At 46.3% G+C, this 16,815-nt stretch overlaps 1 protein-coding gene across 2 annotated transcripts in view; it reads left to right on the forward strand.

Moving 5' to 3' along the window:
* The window catches only part of EEIG1 (estrogen-induced osteoclastogenesis regulator 1), a 42,473-nt gene that overhangs the window by 742 nt on the left and 24,916 nt on the right, over window positions 1-16,815 (forward strand). For both annotated transcript variants that reach the window (XM_006269445.4, XM_059715581.1), the window contains exon 2: window positions 117-786. In XM_006269445.4, coding sequence (XP_006269507.1) covers window positions 641-786 — 146 coding nt within the window. In that variant the 5' untranslated portion in view covers window positions 117-640. The remainder of the gene's footprint in view (window positions 1-116; window positions 787-16,815) is intronic.

A 16,815-nucleotide genomic window follows, 5' to 3' on the forward strand; every position in this document is an offset into this window, starting at 1 on the left:
TTTCTCCTCGGATCAGGATGAGTCTGGGCTGAATTTTATCCATGGAAACAGGGTTTTTTTGAGGGGGGGGGGGAGCTCAAGACTGGCTGGGACTAACGTACTCCTTTCTCTCCCAGGGCTGACACAAACCTGTGGGAGCCGTAGCACAAATCACAGACACCTGTGTGAGGCCCGGGGAGGAGAGGAGACTCGGGCTTTCCAGGTCCAATGTGCTGCCCACAGACTTAAGATTTCTGCAGAGACCTGGCACGGGATGACTTCCTATCGGACATGCTTTCTGGACAGGCTCTGATGCACACAAACCACCACAGCCTTTAATCCAGATTGCTGTGGCTAGAAAAGCTCCTGCTGGTCTGGAGCTTAGCTATTTCTCCCTCCCTCTTTTCTTGGAGATGTTCCAGAGGCTTGATCTGTGCTCTTCCTCCTCACCTGAAGCCTGTCGTGGCAATGATCCCACAGCCAGATCCGACCACCAGCGAGAGAAGAGCATCCTACTTTGAAGCCGAGCAATCATTAAACTGAAATTAACCCCCTGCTTCTACTCCTGAAACAGTGGCAATTTTTTTCTGCATCTGTGTGTGACTTGAGCGGCTCCTGACGGTTGTTGTAAGTCCCTGGGCTTCTCCTGCTGAGCCTGCCCATGGCTTTCCTGATAAAGAAAAAGAAATTTAAATTTCAGACCAGTTTCACCCTGGAGGAGCTGACTGCCGTCCCCTTTGTAAATGGGGTTCTCTTCTGCAAAATCAGGCTGCTGGATGGAGGGGACTTTGTTAGCTTGTCTTCTAGGTAAGGACCTTCTCCTACTTGTTCTTCTCACCAGCCTCATGTTTCAGTCTTCCTGTGTTGGTTGGATTAGAGGTGTTTTAGTGTGGGCTAGTGCTTGCCTGCTGCTTTCATGTGACTTTAATAGTCCTGTATTTGGTCGCCGTGTTGTTCTGAGACCAAAAAGAAATGCAAAAAAACCCCAAGAGTTCTAGATTTTTGCATTTCTTTAATAGTCCTGGCATAGGGCCCCACAGGGTGTTTCTCCCCCCCACCTCCATTTGGGAATAGAATAGCCTGGAGGGCCTGGTTACTGTTGGCCAGCTGTGTGTGTGGGGCCTCCGATCAGAATTGGATTGAATTCTTGGAGACTTGGTGGTGACTCTTCTGAAAGACATTGGGATCTTTTGGTGGACATTTGGGATCACAGAATCCTCCATGCTTCTCCCCCGAGCTTGCATGAAGGACATCTGTAAGAAAGAGCTGCATTGCACTTTTGCCTAATTAGAAACTTAACTCTTCAGAAAATTGCATCTAAACTGAACAAGTGAACCCTGCTCCACTTTGCTCTCCCTGTTTTGTTTTTGAGTTACTGTCCTTGGTAAGGGTTGAAGTAGCTGGCTTTGCATTGCAAATTTATTTTGCATGGTAAACTGCTGCCTGGGAGTCAAAGGTGTTAGTTTCAAAGCCACAACTTTTGTTTTTCTTGTTCAGCTGCCATTGTATCTCCTAGGTTTAAAGAAAATAGTAAAAGCGGTGGGTCAAAGACTGCAGTAATAATGTGATCCGTCACACTCTGACCAATCTAAACTCATCTTTGTTTTTTTGTGAAACCCATTCCCCTCTGTGGGTTAGCTTGGTTTTTTTTTTCTCTTGATTACTCTAAGCAGCGACTGTCCCCAATTTCTTCTCTGAACTGCTAATCAAAATCTGCATTGTTGCCAACTATGCACATTGATTATCACCTAGCGCCGTGCAAACACAAATTCCAAAACAGCCCTGGACTTGTTTTCCTACTGCCTCCATACGTGAAAGCAGCCCTCAATTTCCAAAACCTGTTTTGGGTTTTTTTGTTTTGTTTTGATATTAGCATAGAGACTTAAAGACACAATACAGTTTTGTGATTGCTGATTCTAGGAGAAAGTGAGTCATTTAAGTCTGTTCTCTTCGTGTGAGTGTGAGCAATGCTTAAACACAGCACCAAGACCTGACTTTCCAGTGTAGTTCAATGACCCTTCCTCCTACTGCAGTGCATGAGAGCTCTGGGCACCAACCACTTCTGGAAAAGCTGGCCCTAAAGGAATCTCTCTTGAGAGGAAGGCTCTACCAAAACAACTTTTCCTTACAGTGTTTTCCTCCCCTGTGGCTAGATCTCTGGATTTGGTGGAAGCAGATTATCTAAGGAATTTGAGCTGTGTGAGAGCTTAGGAGGAATTAACCCCTTCACTTCCTAGATCAGCTCATTTAACCTGAAGTGCTGGGTGGTCTTGTTCTCTCAATCCAGGTGTAAAACTTCTGGTCTTTGCAATCAGGTTGCCAGAGTGCAGCTTTGGTGTGTGGTGCTGCTGCCAGCCTGGTGGGTTGTGCGCTGGGTGTGTTGTTTTTTTTGTGCTGGCTGAGGTTCAGGAGCTCTCAGCATGCAGTATGTGTTGTAGATCACAGGCATGTTCCAGCAGAAATCATCTGTAATTTAAACCAAACACATACGTTGCTCTCAACAGGCTTGATTGCCTGTAAACCAGCCACAGAGAAGTTGGCTGTTGGGTTTGCTGCTGTTCCCCTAACCTGTCTCTGGTCTAAATTTAAAGCACATGGAAACCTGTTCCTATTTGGAAAGATACTAGGCTCAGTGGTATTGACCTACATGACCTCTTCAAAACCCTTGTTTCCCATCTCTAGCTGCAAGAAAAGTTCATCTGCCAGGAACAGCCAGATGCAGTTACCATGTGCAGGGCATTCCCAGTCTTGCCTTGACTTTCTTTTTGCTGCCTTTCCTTTTCCCATCACCCTCCCCCCCCCCCCCCGTCCCAGAATATGGAAAAAGGTCAAGGAAGATGCTTAGTTTGAACCCGACTAAGATATAGTTAAGGTTTCTGATCATTTCTTTGGTATCAACACATCTCCAAAAAGAAAACTGAAGCACTTCTCAAGACGAGCTTTGTGTTACAAGTCTGCTTGGTGTAAGTGGCCCTGGGTGCCTTGGGCCTGCTGCTCTGCACAGCAGGCAGGCCCCTCTTGTTCTGAAAGTCTGGATGTCAATAAAGTTTCAGATCTTTTCTTCTATAAATGTGAGCAAACAGAACAACACCTACCTCGATTTCTCTAAAGGAACTAAGGTGGAACCTGCCTTCAAACATGGAGCTCTGTGCTATTGGGAGGTTGTGTGTAATGGGAAGATTGGTGATGGATCTGAAAATCCATTTTAGAGCAACTGTTTGCAAAATCTGCTAGGAGTTTCCCTAAATTGGTCTTGAGCGTGGAAGGAGCGCTCTGCAATGAGTCTGAGCAAAAGAATCTGCTTTTGGAACTCGACCTGCGAGAGAGAGACCTTCTCTGGCACTCGGAACAGACTCATCGCTGAGCAGCTCGTGGGTACAACCGAGAGAAATTGGTCAGAATTGGGGGAAGTGGTATATCTGATCTGTCGCATGGTAGGTAGCATTGAGTAGGCCAGATTGATGTGATCAAATAGTCTCTTAACCAGAACTGCAAGGAAGGGAGGTGTCAGGAAGCTTTATCCCCAGCAGCATGTTCTTGTTCCAAGTTCATTCTAGCCTGAACTGCATATATATATGTTGCTGTTCCATACAGTAGAAATGGAAGGAGGCCGGCAAAGGGTTGTGGGGCATGCGGATTCCAGACGGAATGGCAACGCCCTGAGCCCGAGCCCCCCTTCTCTGCCTGATGCAGTGGCCAGCAGCTCCTCTGACCAGGGGAGAAGCAAAACAGCCCTTCTGAGGGGGAAACCTGTCCAAAATGCATTAAGACTTAACGCTCTCAGGAATTCAAAACGTTCTGGAAAAGGTCCAAGTCCCGTGAGCACTTTCCACTGGTGTGGAGGGCTGTTTGTTCAGAAGTGTACCCTTTATACTCTCTTAGTGGCTTGAGGCTCTGCGTTAGACCTTGAATATCTTAAAGTACAAACTTGCAAGCTGTAAATTCCCTTTCACCTCCCCACTGCCTTTTTTCCCCCCCCTCACCCCCATTCAACCATTCATGTCCTTTCTGAGTAGAGCTGGGAAGGGTCCTGCGAGGATAAGACTTATCTTATCAGTGTCAGGTTTACAGTGTTCTAGGCTGAATAACAGGCTATTGTATCTCAGTTGGTTTATTGCTCTCTTGCTGGACTTTGTGTTCACTAAAGCATGGGTTAGAGCCAGGTGTAGGGCAAGCCGTTGCTGTATGTTCCCCAACGAGCTACCAAGACAACTTTCTAATATATGCTCATCAAGGCATTTGTATAGTCCCCATCACCATTGGATTGGAGTGCCTCCCAGGTATCTTTTAAAAATAGAAATAAAGAGCAGAGCACTAGAATGATGTATTCATAGCAACCAGTTTTGCTAAACAGATGGACTGCATTTTGTACCAGTTGAAGCTTGCTTTTTTTTTTTTTTCCAGGGTGTGTATCTTCATTTCTAAATAGATCCTGTAATAACCTGGTCTAGAGATCTAAATTGCATGGATTGCCATGGCCAGATCTCTCCCTAAGATTATGGGATGCCATCCACTTGCAGGTGGAAATGGCCAGTTCTTGCCATTGTGGCTCTTCGCTTTATCTAGTAGCACTGCAAAATCCAAAAGAGACCCTAAAATTGACTGCCTGAGAATTTGAGAGCTTCCGCCCTTGGTAATGAGGCCTGTTAGAGGTGAGTGAACAGTTGAAAGTACTTCCCCTTTCCAAATGACAGGAGAGCTGTTGTCTGAGTTGAGCATGTTCTTCGTCTGAGTGCAGATTGCAGCCCCGTGTTGAGACAGCTGAGAGATGATGCTGGTTTACATGGGATATGAAGGAAATGGAGAGCCAGGTGTCATCTGCATCCTGCGGATGTTCAGGCCATGTTGTTTCTCTGGCTTTCCAGCAGCTTCCTATTGAGGGAGAGGGTTGAAATTCATGGGCCCCTTTACTGGATGACTTGCCATGGAGGGATGCCTGCTCATAGCTGAGCTGTTTCAGGTTGTCTTCCTGCAAGGTGCCGGAGGTGCCAGTCTCACACTCCTAACCATTTAGCAGCTCCATTAATCTCAATTGGGGATTGTATGCCCTTGGAGCACACTCCTTTGAACTTGAGCAGCATTTTAGCTCGATTACTTCTGACGTCATTTCATGCCAAGGAGCCAGGCCTTTCGCCCTCTTTCTCCCATGACAGCAGCTGTTCATAAATAAGCTGAGAGCTGACCCCATTAGGGTGGTCTGGCCCACTAAGACTTTTTTTCCCCCACTGCTGTAGGTTTCTCTAAGGAAGTTGCTGACTTAGTCTTATGACTTTCAACCAAATGCACTGAGAGCAAAAGGCTACTTCCTCTGCTGAACATGCTTTGCACAAATTTGCTGCCAGAGATGCTGAAGGCAGGGATGTGGAAGTGGGAATTGGGAGAGATGCTTCTTGTAGCTGCTCACCCAATGTGATTTTTGAGCTGGACTTGATGCAGCACTGACCTTGACATTCTCCATTCAAAACGGCAAGCTTTTCTAGCATTAAGGGCTCTCTTCCTGCAAGATACTGCCACCACTGAAATGCAGCTGCCTGAAGGGTAGAGATGGGTAGTACCAGCTAATGTACATGAGGGCTCTGGGAAACTTTGCCCAAGAGCTCCATAAACCTCTGCTGCTTATGGCATGGTCCATGTCTATACATGGTGACCAAGATGCTTCTTAAGGCTTCATTTTGCAGAGCCAAACATGGTGAGTTGTGTACCGTTCTTCAAAGAATGAAGAGCTGCCTTGGCCTGCTCACATTTAACCTCCATTTTCACTTGGCCTCTGTATCCCAAAACTGAAACCTGGATAATTAAACAGCTTTCTTTGGAGCCCCTCTCAGCCGAGAGAGAGAGTGTTGTCTATTGTATTGGGAAGGGATTGGACTCAAATTCTGCTTTTGACCTCAGTTGTAAATGAAGGCAGAATCTGATTCTAAGTTAGCTGGGGGCTGGTGGTTTTAGTGGAAGGGCTACTTACTGTCCTACCCATACAGTAGAGCCTGACTTGTATCATCCAAGCATCTGTGACATGTACTTGAGAAGTCACCCTCCTGGACAAGCCTAGCTGGAAGGAAAGGCCATCCCTGCTCAGGGACAGAGAGCGCATTATTCCTGTGTGCATTTCTCTAGATAGCAGGATTTAGAACATGTGCTCTTAGCTACCGTCTCGGGAATGGAGATGGAGGCGTTGGTGGGGGAGGCTTTTGAAAGCAACTTGATTTCGGGCCGGGGAGGGGTTGGAGTGAGCTCTCTCTTCTAGTATCTCACAGCCTAATTCAGGATGCAGTCTGTTGTTCATGTGCGCACACACAGACGTGCATTTTTTGCTTTCCAAGCCTAGAGACAGAAGTTGGAAGGCATAGACAGAATTATGTTCTGGTAAAGCTCAAAATGCACAACTCACTGAGACTGTCAGTCCCATTTCTGTGGGAGAGACTTTTCTCTGCAGTTTGAGCTATCTGGATTGTTACAGAGGAGCCCAGTGCTAGTGAGGCGAGGCAAGACAGTGGAGGAAGAAACCTGTGAATCATCAGGTGTGGTAAACCCCCTCAACACTGCCCTCAGGCTGTTTGGTGATTTTACAGCATATTTTCTTGGTATTTTCCTGGGCTGTGGTTCATACACCTGCAGCATCAGACACAGACCCTTCATGTTGAACTGGTTTCTTCCTGTCCGGTCACAGTTTGAGTTCTGTTTGTCTTGCAAAAAGTTATATTAAAAACTTCCCTGTGATGGGGGCTACATCCTGTTGTGTGAGGAGGAGGCTCAGTGAACATCACAGCTCTGGTTTTCTCTTCTGCTGAATGTGTTTGGGGCAGGGGCTGTCCAGCAGAATACAGAGCATGACCTGCACTGTGTAGTCAACATGCTGTGGAAAGCTCTGGCATACTCATTAGTTTAAATGCTCTGGTTGGGGGATCAGGAACCCATGGCATAGATGCTGATGTTGGCAGTCTCCACTCCACTTTGGATTTAGCCCCAGTGCCATAGGTAAGGGTGGGGAGATCTGTCCTCCCTCCTGACTTCTGTGACTATCTGCTTGAATGAGGAAGTGAGGAAGACCAGCTGCCTCCCCTTCATGCTCCTTAACTGCCATTGGTGTTGACTTAATGCCTAAATACTTGAAGGATGCTTGAGTTCCACTGGGGCCCAGTGATTTTTGGTGCACATCTGTTGGTATTTTAATAGGCCATAAGTTGCCACTGGCAAGTTGCTCTAGTTCCAGTTTCTAGATGAATACCAGGTAGGCTTAGACTTTCTTATTGCAGGAAATTGCATCTGCTATTTCAAAGTAGTCCAAGATGGGCACACACTTCTGTTGTTCCAAATGAGACAGCTTGTTCCTCTTCTGGGCAAGTTTAAACATTGGGCTATGTGAGAAATGTGCAGTGAACTGTTCCAGGATTCATTCTCCACCTTGACTGCATAGGGTCACATCTGTGGGTGGATGTCACCTTCTGTATTGGACAGGATTTGTTTGGCATGTTTGTCTGTGGGTCCCTTGCTCTGTGCCATATGACATCTGGGATTACAAGCTCCTTTTGAAGTGGATAAAGAACTGCTTCTTAGCATTGGCTCAGGAAATATCAGAACCTAAGTCTGAGTGCATGCTGGGCCCTTCATCTAGTCTGTTCCTTTGGTAGTGGCCCAGGTCTGCAAGTCCATAACTGACAGCATGTGGGAGTTTTTGCAAACTAGTGGCTTGTGATGGAGGAACATGGGGAAATACGAGTCTCTCATGCTTTGTGTCCCTATCTTGTCCTGTGCACCTGCTGGTAGGAATAGCCTCTATCTCTGTGTTAACTCCCAACGAAGGGTGATCTCTCCTTGGTACCATACAGCTCAGAACTCTGAATCTCACTTTAGTGCCTGGGTTTGAAAGGCACTTCCCACTAGACAAACAGTTGTGTTTGTGTTTGCTGGATGAACAGCCCTGTTGTTTTATTTCAGTGCATTTTAATCTGGCCACGGACAAGAAAAGGAGTTAAATTTGCTGATACCCATGGCTGTCCTTCTTGTGTACTTTTTGTGGGCCTCCCTTTGAGATCTATTGACACAGCTGAGCTCTAGAAAAGAGGAGGGAAGTGGGATGGGGTAAGGGGAGTGAGGAGGAGGAGGAGGAGGAAACACATGTAGACCAGAGGCTTGGGAGGAGGCAGCAGTATTGGGGTCGACAGGATGTTCTAGATAAAACCAGAGCAAAGGCAGTCTGTGTTGAACGGATGCTTTTTCTTTTCAAACAAAAATAGCTGAGCTGGGAAAATATCGGGTTCAGACCTTCCCTGTGGCTGAATTGATCAGGGTTTGTGGGTGAGAGGGATGCCTGGAAGACAGTCCTCTATTGTAGCATGAGTCCTGCATTATAATCCAAAGAGAAGACTCTCTCTACTGCGTTATGCTAAGCGGTCTGTGGGCTTCTAAATAAGAAATGAGCACAGGCTGTCAACTTGTCACTCGGCCTAGAGAAGCACCGGAGAGCTCCTTCCCTCTGAGGAAGGAAGGAAGGTTGCGAGACAGGGTGAAGTGCGCAGAGCTGCAGCATGAAATAGCAGTTTTGAGCCGATCACTGCATACCTTGGATCACATACCTCAAATGCAAAATCCATGTAGGAAGGCAGGAAGCTTTTCTCTGGGAGGTAACTCTTGTTGAAGCTGAACACTGGGAAAGGTCTTGCCTCCTTCATCTTTCCCTCCTTCATCTTGGAGTGCCACAAAACACAGGCAGCTGATTTCCCTTCCTTCTCCTTCCCCTCCCCGGTCTTGATTGCTTATTCTGTTTCTGGGAAGCCAAATGCACTGGCCCTGCAGCTGGAGAGAAGGGCTAAGACTGGGGTGAAAGGAAATCTCCCAGTTGTTTTGTGTAATTGTTTTGGGGTCACATGTGGGACAGTCGCACCCTTTGGCTCTGTCCAGTGGAGCTAGGGTTCCTCATAATTTTTTTGTCACTTGGGCTCAGCTTGTGACAGCTTGCTGTGCAGATCCACCCACTCAGTAATAAAAAAGGCAGCAGTGGGGGAAAGTGGAAGAGGCTGGTTTCTAGGACTTTCAGGGGGGTGTTTTTTCTTGCTTTTACTCCTAGCTCTCCTCCAGTTGCTCCGTTCCACTGGCAGATACTTGCACCAGGGGACTGAGTTCTGCCCCTTTCACAAAGTAAGCGGCCTTGGCGAACCAGACTCTTTAGCCTTCCACTTCTGCTTGATGTGACTCGTGAGGTGTAACCCTTGTTCATGGTTCCAGATGCAGTCTGGAGACCACATCCCACGTTGTTTCAATCTGGGAAGATGCAGGATAAATATTCTTTCAGGGGCATCCTGGTAGAGCTTCCTTTCTGAGTATGCAGAAGGGCCAGGGGGGTATGCTGTGTGCAAGCTTGGCATCCTTTTACAACTTGTAGACTTTTAACGAGGGGTCAAAAAGAGTAACCTCTGTGCGGGTAAACTCCCTCAGCTGCTGTGAGAATAGAGATCTGACAACTTTTCCCTCTCTTCCCCCCACTCACTGCCTTTTTGAGCGTTCCTTATGCTATATTGTGTCTAGAAATAGCCTTTTGTACCTTGAGCCCTGGTACCAGGACTGCTGGTGACTGCTTCCAGCAGACAAGTGCTGGCCTGCAGCATGAACAGGAATCCTCCTGATGTCAGAGGGCAGCTCTGGTGGGGGGGGAAGGCCTTCTTTTGGGCTGTCATGTTGATTCTTTGATTGTAACCTTGGGCCCCACCTGGGAGTGACTCAGGTTGGGTCATGTCCAGACAAGTCTGGGTGTTACCTTGTGGGTGATCCAGACTATTCATACTGGGTTTGATTTCAGATTGCCTGGGCTAATGCTTTTGCACTAGGGCCTTGAGCCACACTAATACCTGGTGTAACCTTTGTTCTGGTATAAGGGCTGACCTATCTGACAGAGGTATTGTTGGCAGAGAGAGATACCAGCAACCTCCCTGGTGGAGACAACCTATAGCAACAAAAGGAGTTCCTCTACTGAGATTGCTAGACCATCTTCCTGAAAGATATACACTATACTGGTAAAAAGGACTCTTTGCTGATATAAGCCTCACTTGCACAAGGGTTTTGCTGGCATAGCTGTGATTTTTTTTTTTTTTTTTTTTTTTTTTTTTTTTTTTTTTTAGGCATGGGTTTTCCCACCATGCATGGACACAGAGGGAGATAATGCTGAGCAGAAGCAGCACTGCAGAGTGATATGGAGCAGTGCCTGATTTGAATATTATGGGTCTTTAAAAAAGGATGTAGATAAATTGGAGAGGGTCCAGAGACAAGCAGTGAAGATGATCGGGGGTTGCAATACAAGCCTTATGAGGGAAGGCCGAAAGAACTAGTTCTTTTAGTCTGGAGAAAAAGCAGTTGAAGGGAGCATAGTATTCAGATATTTGAAAAGCTGCTATAAAGAAAGAAAAACTATTCTGTTGTCACAAAGGACAGGATATGAAGCAATGTTTCAAACTGCAGCAGAGCAGACCTAGATCAAATCTTAAAAAAAAAATCGCTCCCCATAAGAAGAGTAGTGCAGTGGAACAAGCTGCTTAGCAAAGCTGTGGGACCTTCTTCATTGGAGACTTAATTAGAAGAATAAATGGGCATATATCGTTGGTTTAAAAATAGCAAATGTGTGCACGATATCAGACTAGGTGGCCTTAAGTCCCTCCCGACACAATGACACTAAGTGATATAACTGAGACTAGCAAAGCTTCACAGTGTAGGCTCTTTCCCTTTTCTTGGTATTCCTTTTCACTTCATAGTAGGCCTCTTTGTACAAGGGCCGACAGCTTTTTCTTGCGTGCGTGATGACACAGCCCCTTGTAAACTAAATGGTAGGAATGTGATCAGACTCTGCCAGACTTTACGCTGCAGTCTCTCTTTAGCAAGACCCAGGGTTAGGCAGCAAGGAGCTGACCTAGAACATCTCCCAGCGGCAATTGTAGTTACAAAACTTGGTCTCAATCCCATGAATTTTTATTCAAAACTGTTTACAGCACTACCTTGTACCCAGCCCAGACTGCTCAGCACTGGGCAGTCCACACACACATTTTCTCTCTATCTCCTCTTTGCTTCTAATGATTTGACTTGGCCAAAAAGAAGTCAGTGACTGAGCTAAACCTAGGTATGAGCAACCACGCTCCAGTTATCATGAGGGTTCATTGTACTTGAGTGAACAGTGCATTGAAGATCTGCCCTTAATGCCTTGTTTCAGGCACAGTCCCCTTGTGCTTGCTTATAAGAGAGCAATGGCTGTGTGTTTGAAGCCTGGCAAGCTGATGCTCCTTAGACACTGGAGCTGCAATTGTTGTCAGGATGCTGCGAGTAGGAGTTGTTGTATAGTGACTCAGTGCATGGTGATCATAGTTCACTGGCAAATGTGCTTGCTTTTTTTGTTGAATATACATGGTGTTACTGACTCGTATCTCAAGAACTGAGTCACTCATCCAACTCTTCCTTACTCTCTGCTTAGTCTTAGTATGACTCTGACTCGATCTTTTCTTTCTGGCCCACATCCCTGGCCTCTGACCAAAAGGAATTTGTGTTTTCTGTAGATGTGGCAGTAAGACCTTGGATTTGCATTTGTGCTTCATGCTGGTCATAAGTTCTTCTTTCAGGCACCGTGTGTAACGAGATCATTTGAACCTTCATTTTACTGAGGGGGGGTGGGGAACTATCTCCTTCCCTCCAACCTTCAGTATGTGAAAATAGCTTGTAAACTCCTCATAGCTGGGGCTTGTCCCCTGCTTCAAAGCCCATTAGGTTATACTGTACCTAGTTTCTGTGGAACTGAGTCAGTTTGAATATCCTTGCATCTTTTGTTGAAGTATGTGACAGTTCAACTCACTTGGCTTGTTCTAAGGATCTGGACCTTTTAAGATTTCTGTACTCTGTAACTGTCTCCCATTAAACTTAAATGGAAGCTTTGTGCTTGGAGACAGACCTTTTTGAAGTACAGCAAACATTTCAAATGCTGTCATAACACATTTTGACTTCTAAGCCAACTCTCTCCTAATGGTTTAGTTCAGACGTGCCAGGAGTTGTTAGGAATGCTGCAGCATGTACTTCTGATCCGGGATTTTGGAGACCCTGGCTGTGCCTTGGTGGTGTGTGTTAAGTCTGCGTTTTGGCTCTTATGGAATGATTATTTGCTTCGATCAAATGCCCCCCAGTATACTTCATTGGCTTAATGGGGTGTTGTGTGAGGTACATTTAACACCCAATCCTAAACCTCTGGGAGAAGTCTGCCTGGAAGCCTGCGTACCTAAGTCTGGACAAGCAAATTGCTGGTAAAATAAATGCACGTGGTTTCTAATTGTCCCAAAAGATGGATCCTCTGGAACTCTTTACTGGTAACTGTCTGCAGCCCCAGCCCTCCTGCGAAGAAATATTACTCCCCCTGGTTTTGCACACTTCTCATCAGTTAGGTCAGCTGTAGGTATGGGCTTTTTCTTCTCTTTGTAATGAGTTGCATCACTGCTGCTATCTTATTTCAAAGTCAGGGCAGTGAGAACTAGATGCTTCCTTATTTTTCCGGGGATTTCCCAATGTGTTTTTCCTGTCTCGCATGCTATCATGTCCCTCCAGCTTTACCTGCTCTTCCACCTGTGACTCTTCTTCCTCTACCAAGCTCGGTAGCGGTTTGTTCCTTGCTGTTCCCCATCTCGCTTTCGACTGCAGCTGCTTCTGTTACTGCTTTCTCCATTATCCAACTGCTGCTACACCTCCCTCCTGAACTTCTCTCTTCTCTAATTAGATGAGCCCTGCCCAGGCTGTTCTGCTTAAGTGGCAGTAATTGAAAAGAGGCTTCCACACTCATTTTCCACACCCCCCCCCCCCCCCCATGGTCACAGAAAAGCAGAAGAAATGGATGTATATTCACTTCCAGGAATGGAGCAGGTTTAATAGGTTGTAAAGCACTTTGAAAATGTCGTTAAACTATTACTGCCGTTGACCCCAAACAGACTAATGCGTTTGGCTGAACAGCCAGCTCTAACATCCATGCCATCTATGGGCAAGTTCCTGAAGGAGAAGCCCTATGGATCCTGGTATTGGTGTGGAGTGAATGAATTAAAATGTGCAAGTTCGCATCCCATCTGAGCATGAACAGTCCTGTTGCTTTACTGCAATTTGCCTATGCAGCAGGGGTAAATAGGTTGTTGGAGTCCATCCATGAGTCTTGTGAGGAGGGTGGGTGTGCTGACCCATGGGAGTGAGCCCTTAGCTTAAAACGCTTTTTGTAAAACATCAAAAACAACTTGTTCCAAACAATAAAGACTTACTGAGTTCTCTTAGTAACAAAGTTTACATCATCTGTCGCTGAGCCATTCTTTTCCATCATAGCTGCTAATGTCTAGTCCACAACAACCAGCTCTTTTAGTTGGAGAATACTGGGTTGTTGATGGAAAAACATGTCTGCTAACAGCTGACAGTCATCTATTTAGTTTGGCTATTGTTTTAATAAGTGACGTAAGCTTGGTCATAATTCAGTGACGGTAGCGTGAGTTGTTGAATAGCCAGGTTTTTTGTATTTTGGGCCAAGAGAGACGGATTCGGGATATAACTAGCTTACCATTAGTCTCTTGTACGCTGCTGTGTTGTGAAGTCAATCACCTTGAATTCAAGTGCGTTATGGGTCCAGCTCTTGTTTGCTACCAGTTGGTAACATGTCCCATGTTTCCCTACACCCTCCACCTCCCTTTCAAGGGGTAAGGACTCCATCTTTTTCTAGGGCTACTCAGTGGGAGCATATCCCAAAAGTTTAAATTTTCAGTCATGCTTTGCCACCACCAACTCCCTAAGCATGTGGTACATAAATGTCAGTCTGTTCAATTAGCTTTTTTTTTCACACGCAAGTCATAGATTTCATAGACGTTAGGGCTGGAAGGGACCTCGGAAGATCATCGAGTCCAGCCCCCTGCCCAAAGGGCAGGAATTCAGCTGGGGTCATAGGATCCCAGCAAGATAAGCATCCAGTTTGCTCTTGAAGGTGTTCAGTGTAGGCGCTTGAACCACCTCCGGTGGCAGGCTGTTCCAGACCTTGGGGGCTCGGACAGTAAAGAAATTCTTCCTTATGTCCAGCCTGAAACAGTCTTGCAGTAGTTTATGACCATTCGACCTAGTCGTCAACCCTTGGGGTGCTCTGGTGAACAAATGTTCCCCCAGATACTGGTGGTCACCCCAATAAACTTATAGGTGGCCATCAGATCGCCCCTGAGCCTGCGCTTTTCCAGGCTAAAGAGCCCCAGGGCTCTCAGCCTGTCATCGTAGGGTCTGCTTCCCTGACTTCTGATCATGCGCGTGGCTCTTCTCTGGACTCTCTCAAGCTTCTCCACATCCTTTTTGAATTGTGGAGCCCAAAACTGGACGCAGTACTCCAGCTGCGGCCTCACTAAGGCCGAGTACAGGGGGAGAATGATGTCCGGGATTTGCTTGAGAAGCATCTATGGATGCAAGCCAGCATTCAACTTTATTCCAGTTTGGGGGCGGAGGATGCAAGGTTACATGAAATGACCATGGAGCTAAGGGGTATGGCATTAAAGTAGAGAGAATGCAGGATGTACAAATGGATTCTGTACTGGGAAGGGTTGGTGTCCTGCATAAAGGGAGTAAGTTCAAGTGCACAGATACAAAACAGAAGAATTGGGGTTTGGTGGCTTATGGCTTTCACCTGGTCCTGAAGTACCTGTAAGTAGCCAAGCATTAAAGCTGCTATATAAAAAGGATGAGCTCAAGTTTGGGGGAGCCGAGGTACGTGGCCATGTGAGGCTCTTGTGTGTACACCAGAACAATGCCCAGCCCCAGTTACAGAAGTGAAAGGTATAGTCTGGGTGAGGTGACCGTTGTCTGGAACTGCAGGGAAATGAAAGTAGGCCAAATGTAATCATTCAGGTTGAGATCTTTGTCAGAATACTGGAGTTAAGTCCCTTCACAGTAACAGCACTTCTAGAAGCAGTATTGAACTTGTTCTCTGGACTCTGCATCTCTTCCTAAAAGCAGGCTCGGGTGCTTTTTGTCTGAGTCATCAGCACCACTTCTCCCTGTGGTAAATGGCTTTTCTTCTAAAGGTGACTAATAGTTACTGGACTTGCTTGTTTGGAAAGCTGCACCTCTGCCCAGCTGTTCCCAGGGTGAAATGGGCAAAGCCCATTTATTTCCTTTTCTTTAACATTTCCAGGACTGTAGGGAAGGGCAACTGGGATTTGCTGTGAAACCCGTCTGTGCCTGCTTCCCTTGCAGCCCTCTGACTTGGGGCAGGGACATTGAGCCCCAAGGATGAACTAAACATTGAGATAGTAGTTGTCCTGGCTGATCATACAGCTTGATTTAGAGGTGCCTTCTCCATCTCTCTCCAGTTCTAGTCCTTGATCTTCTGCAGAATCAGGGGTGGCTGAGATTCCCCCCCCCCCCCCCCCCCCCCCCCGTGTGTGATAGATAGATAGATAGATAGATAGATAGATAGATAGATAGATAGATAGATAGATAGATAGATAGATAGATAGATAGATAGATAGATAGATAGATAGATAGATAGATAGATAGATAGATTTTTTAAGTTCCTTTGCTTTGTCTGCAGAAAACTTGACAACAGTTGAGCAGCAGTGAGCACGTTGGCAGTCTATCCTGCCGACCAACGTGATCTCCATTGTTTCCTTCCTGTATTGCTATATTTCTGTGACTCTTAGGCTGTAAACCACCTGGTGAAGCATCTTCTTCTTAGGATTTCACGATACCAAAACCTGGTGCACTTGAGATCCAGAATTAGTGCTTCTAGGCCCTTACAGTGCACCTTGATGGAGAGCATATTATAGATTTCATAGACATTAGGGCTGGAAGGGACCTAGGATGGGTTCACCCATGCAGAGTACATTGCAACAGGCATACAGGTGTGCTAACCTTAGCCAGCTGCTGACCGTGCATAAGCTGCCACGTGGTGCATGAGACATTGACTGCATAGCTCGTTTGCTGCTGATCTCGTTCCCTCTGTTTCCTTGCACAGCATCCGGAGGTGGCTGAACCTCAGGGCTACAGGGTTTCCTCTTGTAACGGCTGTTCTGTAACCAAATCCCTTGCCCCTGAATTTATCTACATGCACCCATCTGCCTCTGGGCCACAGCTTGCAACCTGTCAAAAGCCAGAGGTAGGACATTGGCCTTCCATGACCTTTTTACAGGGATCTGCTTCATGATGCAGTAGTCGAGGTTTGTGTGAACTGGGGCTCATCTGCTTCACAAAACTCTTTTAAGTTTTATGTAGTGAGCCCGCCAGTTCCTGACTGAGCACCAAATGCCAGGTTTCTGTGGGTCAGGTGTCTTGTTTGGAGATTCAGTAAATAACAGGAGCATGAATAGCCCATGGGAACACTGCAAACCCCTTGCCAACCCCAGACCTGGCTAGCTCCAGAAACTATTCCCAGAGCTGCTGAGGTGTCTGACTGAAGCCTCAGTCAGGCTACAGCTCTGACTTGAGCCACAATAACACTATAGTTAGTTTGACCAGGCTATTATATATATCATATTTCCAGTAATGTAAATAAAAATACTGTAAAGGGGAAACAGCAGGGATTAAAACCCTGGTTTGTCCTAGATTATGAACTAATTACAGGGACACACTTGGTCCCATCTATAGTACAGCTTTTGATGTTTAAGTTAGTTAGGTCCCTAACTAGGCTAAGGACTGCAAGTTGCAACTAGTCTTCTAGTTCTCTCTAGTTGTAGTGCTATGGATGCAAGGGGAAAAATCGCAAAGAATTTATCTGCTGGCATTGGCTTAATAGGAATAACTTGCCTATAGCTTGGGGTGGATGCCTCTCCCAGCTTCACTGATGCTACTGGACCAGCCATCTCTGCTACAGAGAAA

Source organism: Alligator mississippiensis, chromosome 12 (genome assembly GCF_030867095.1).
Source record: "Alligator mississippiensis isolate rAllMis1 chromosome 12, rAllMis1, whole genome shotgun sequence".
Lineage (NCBI taxonomy): Eukaryota > Metazoa > Chordata > Crocodylia > Alligatoridae > Alligator > Alligator mississippiensis.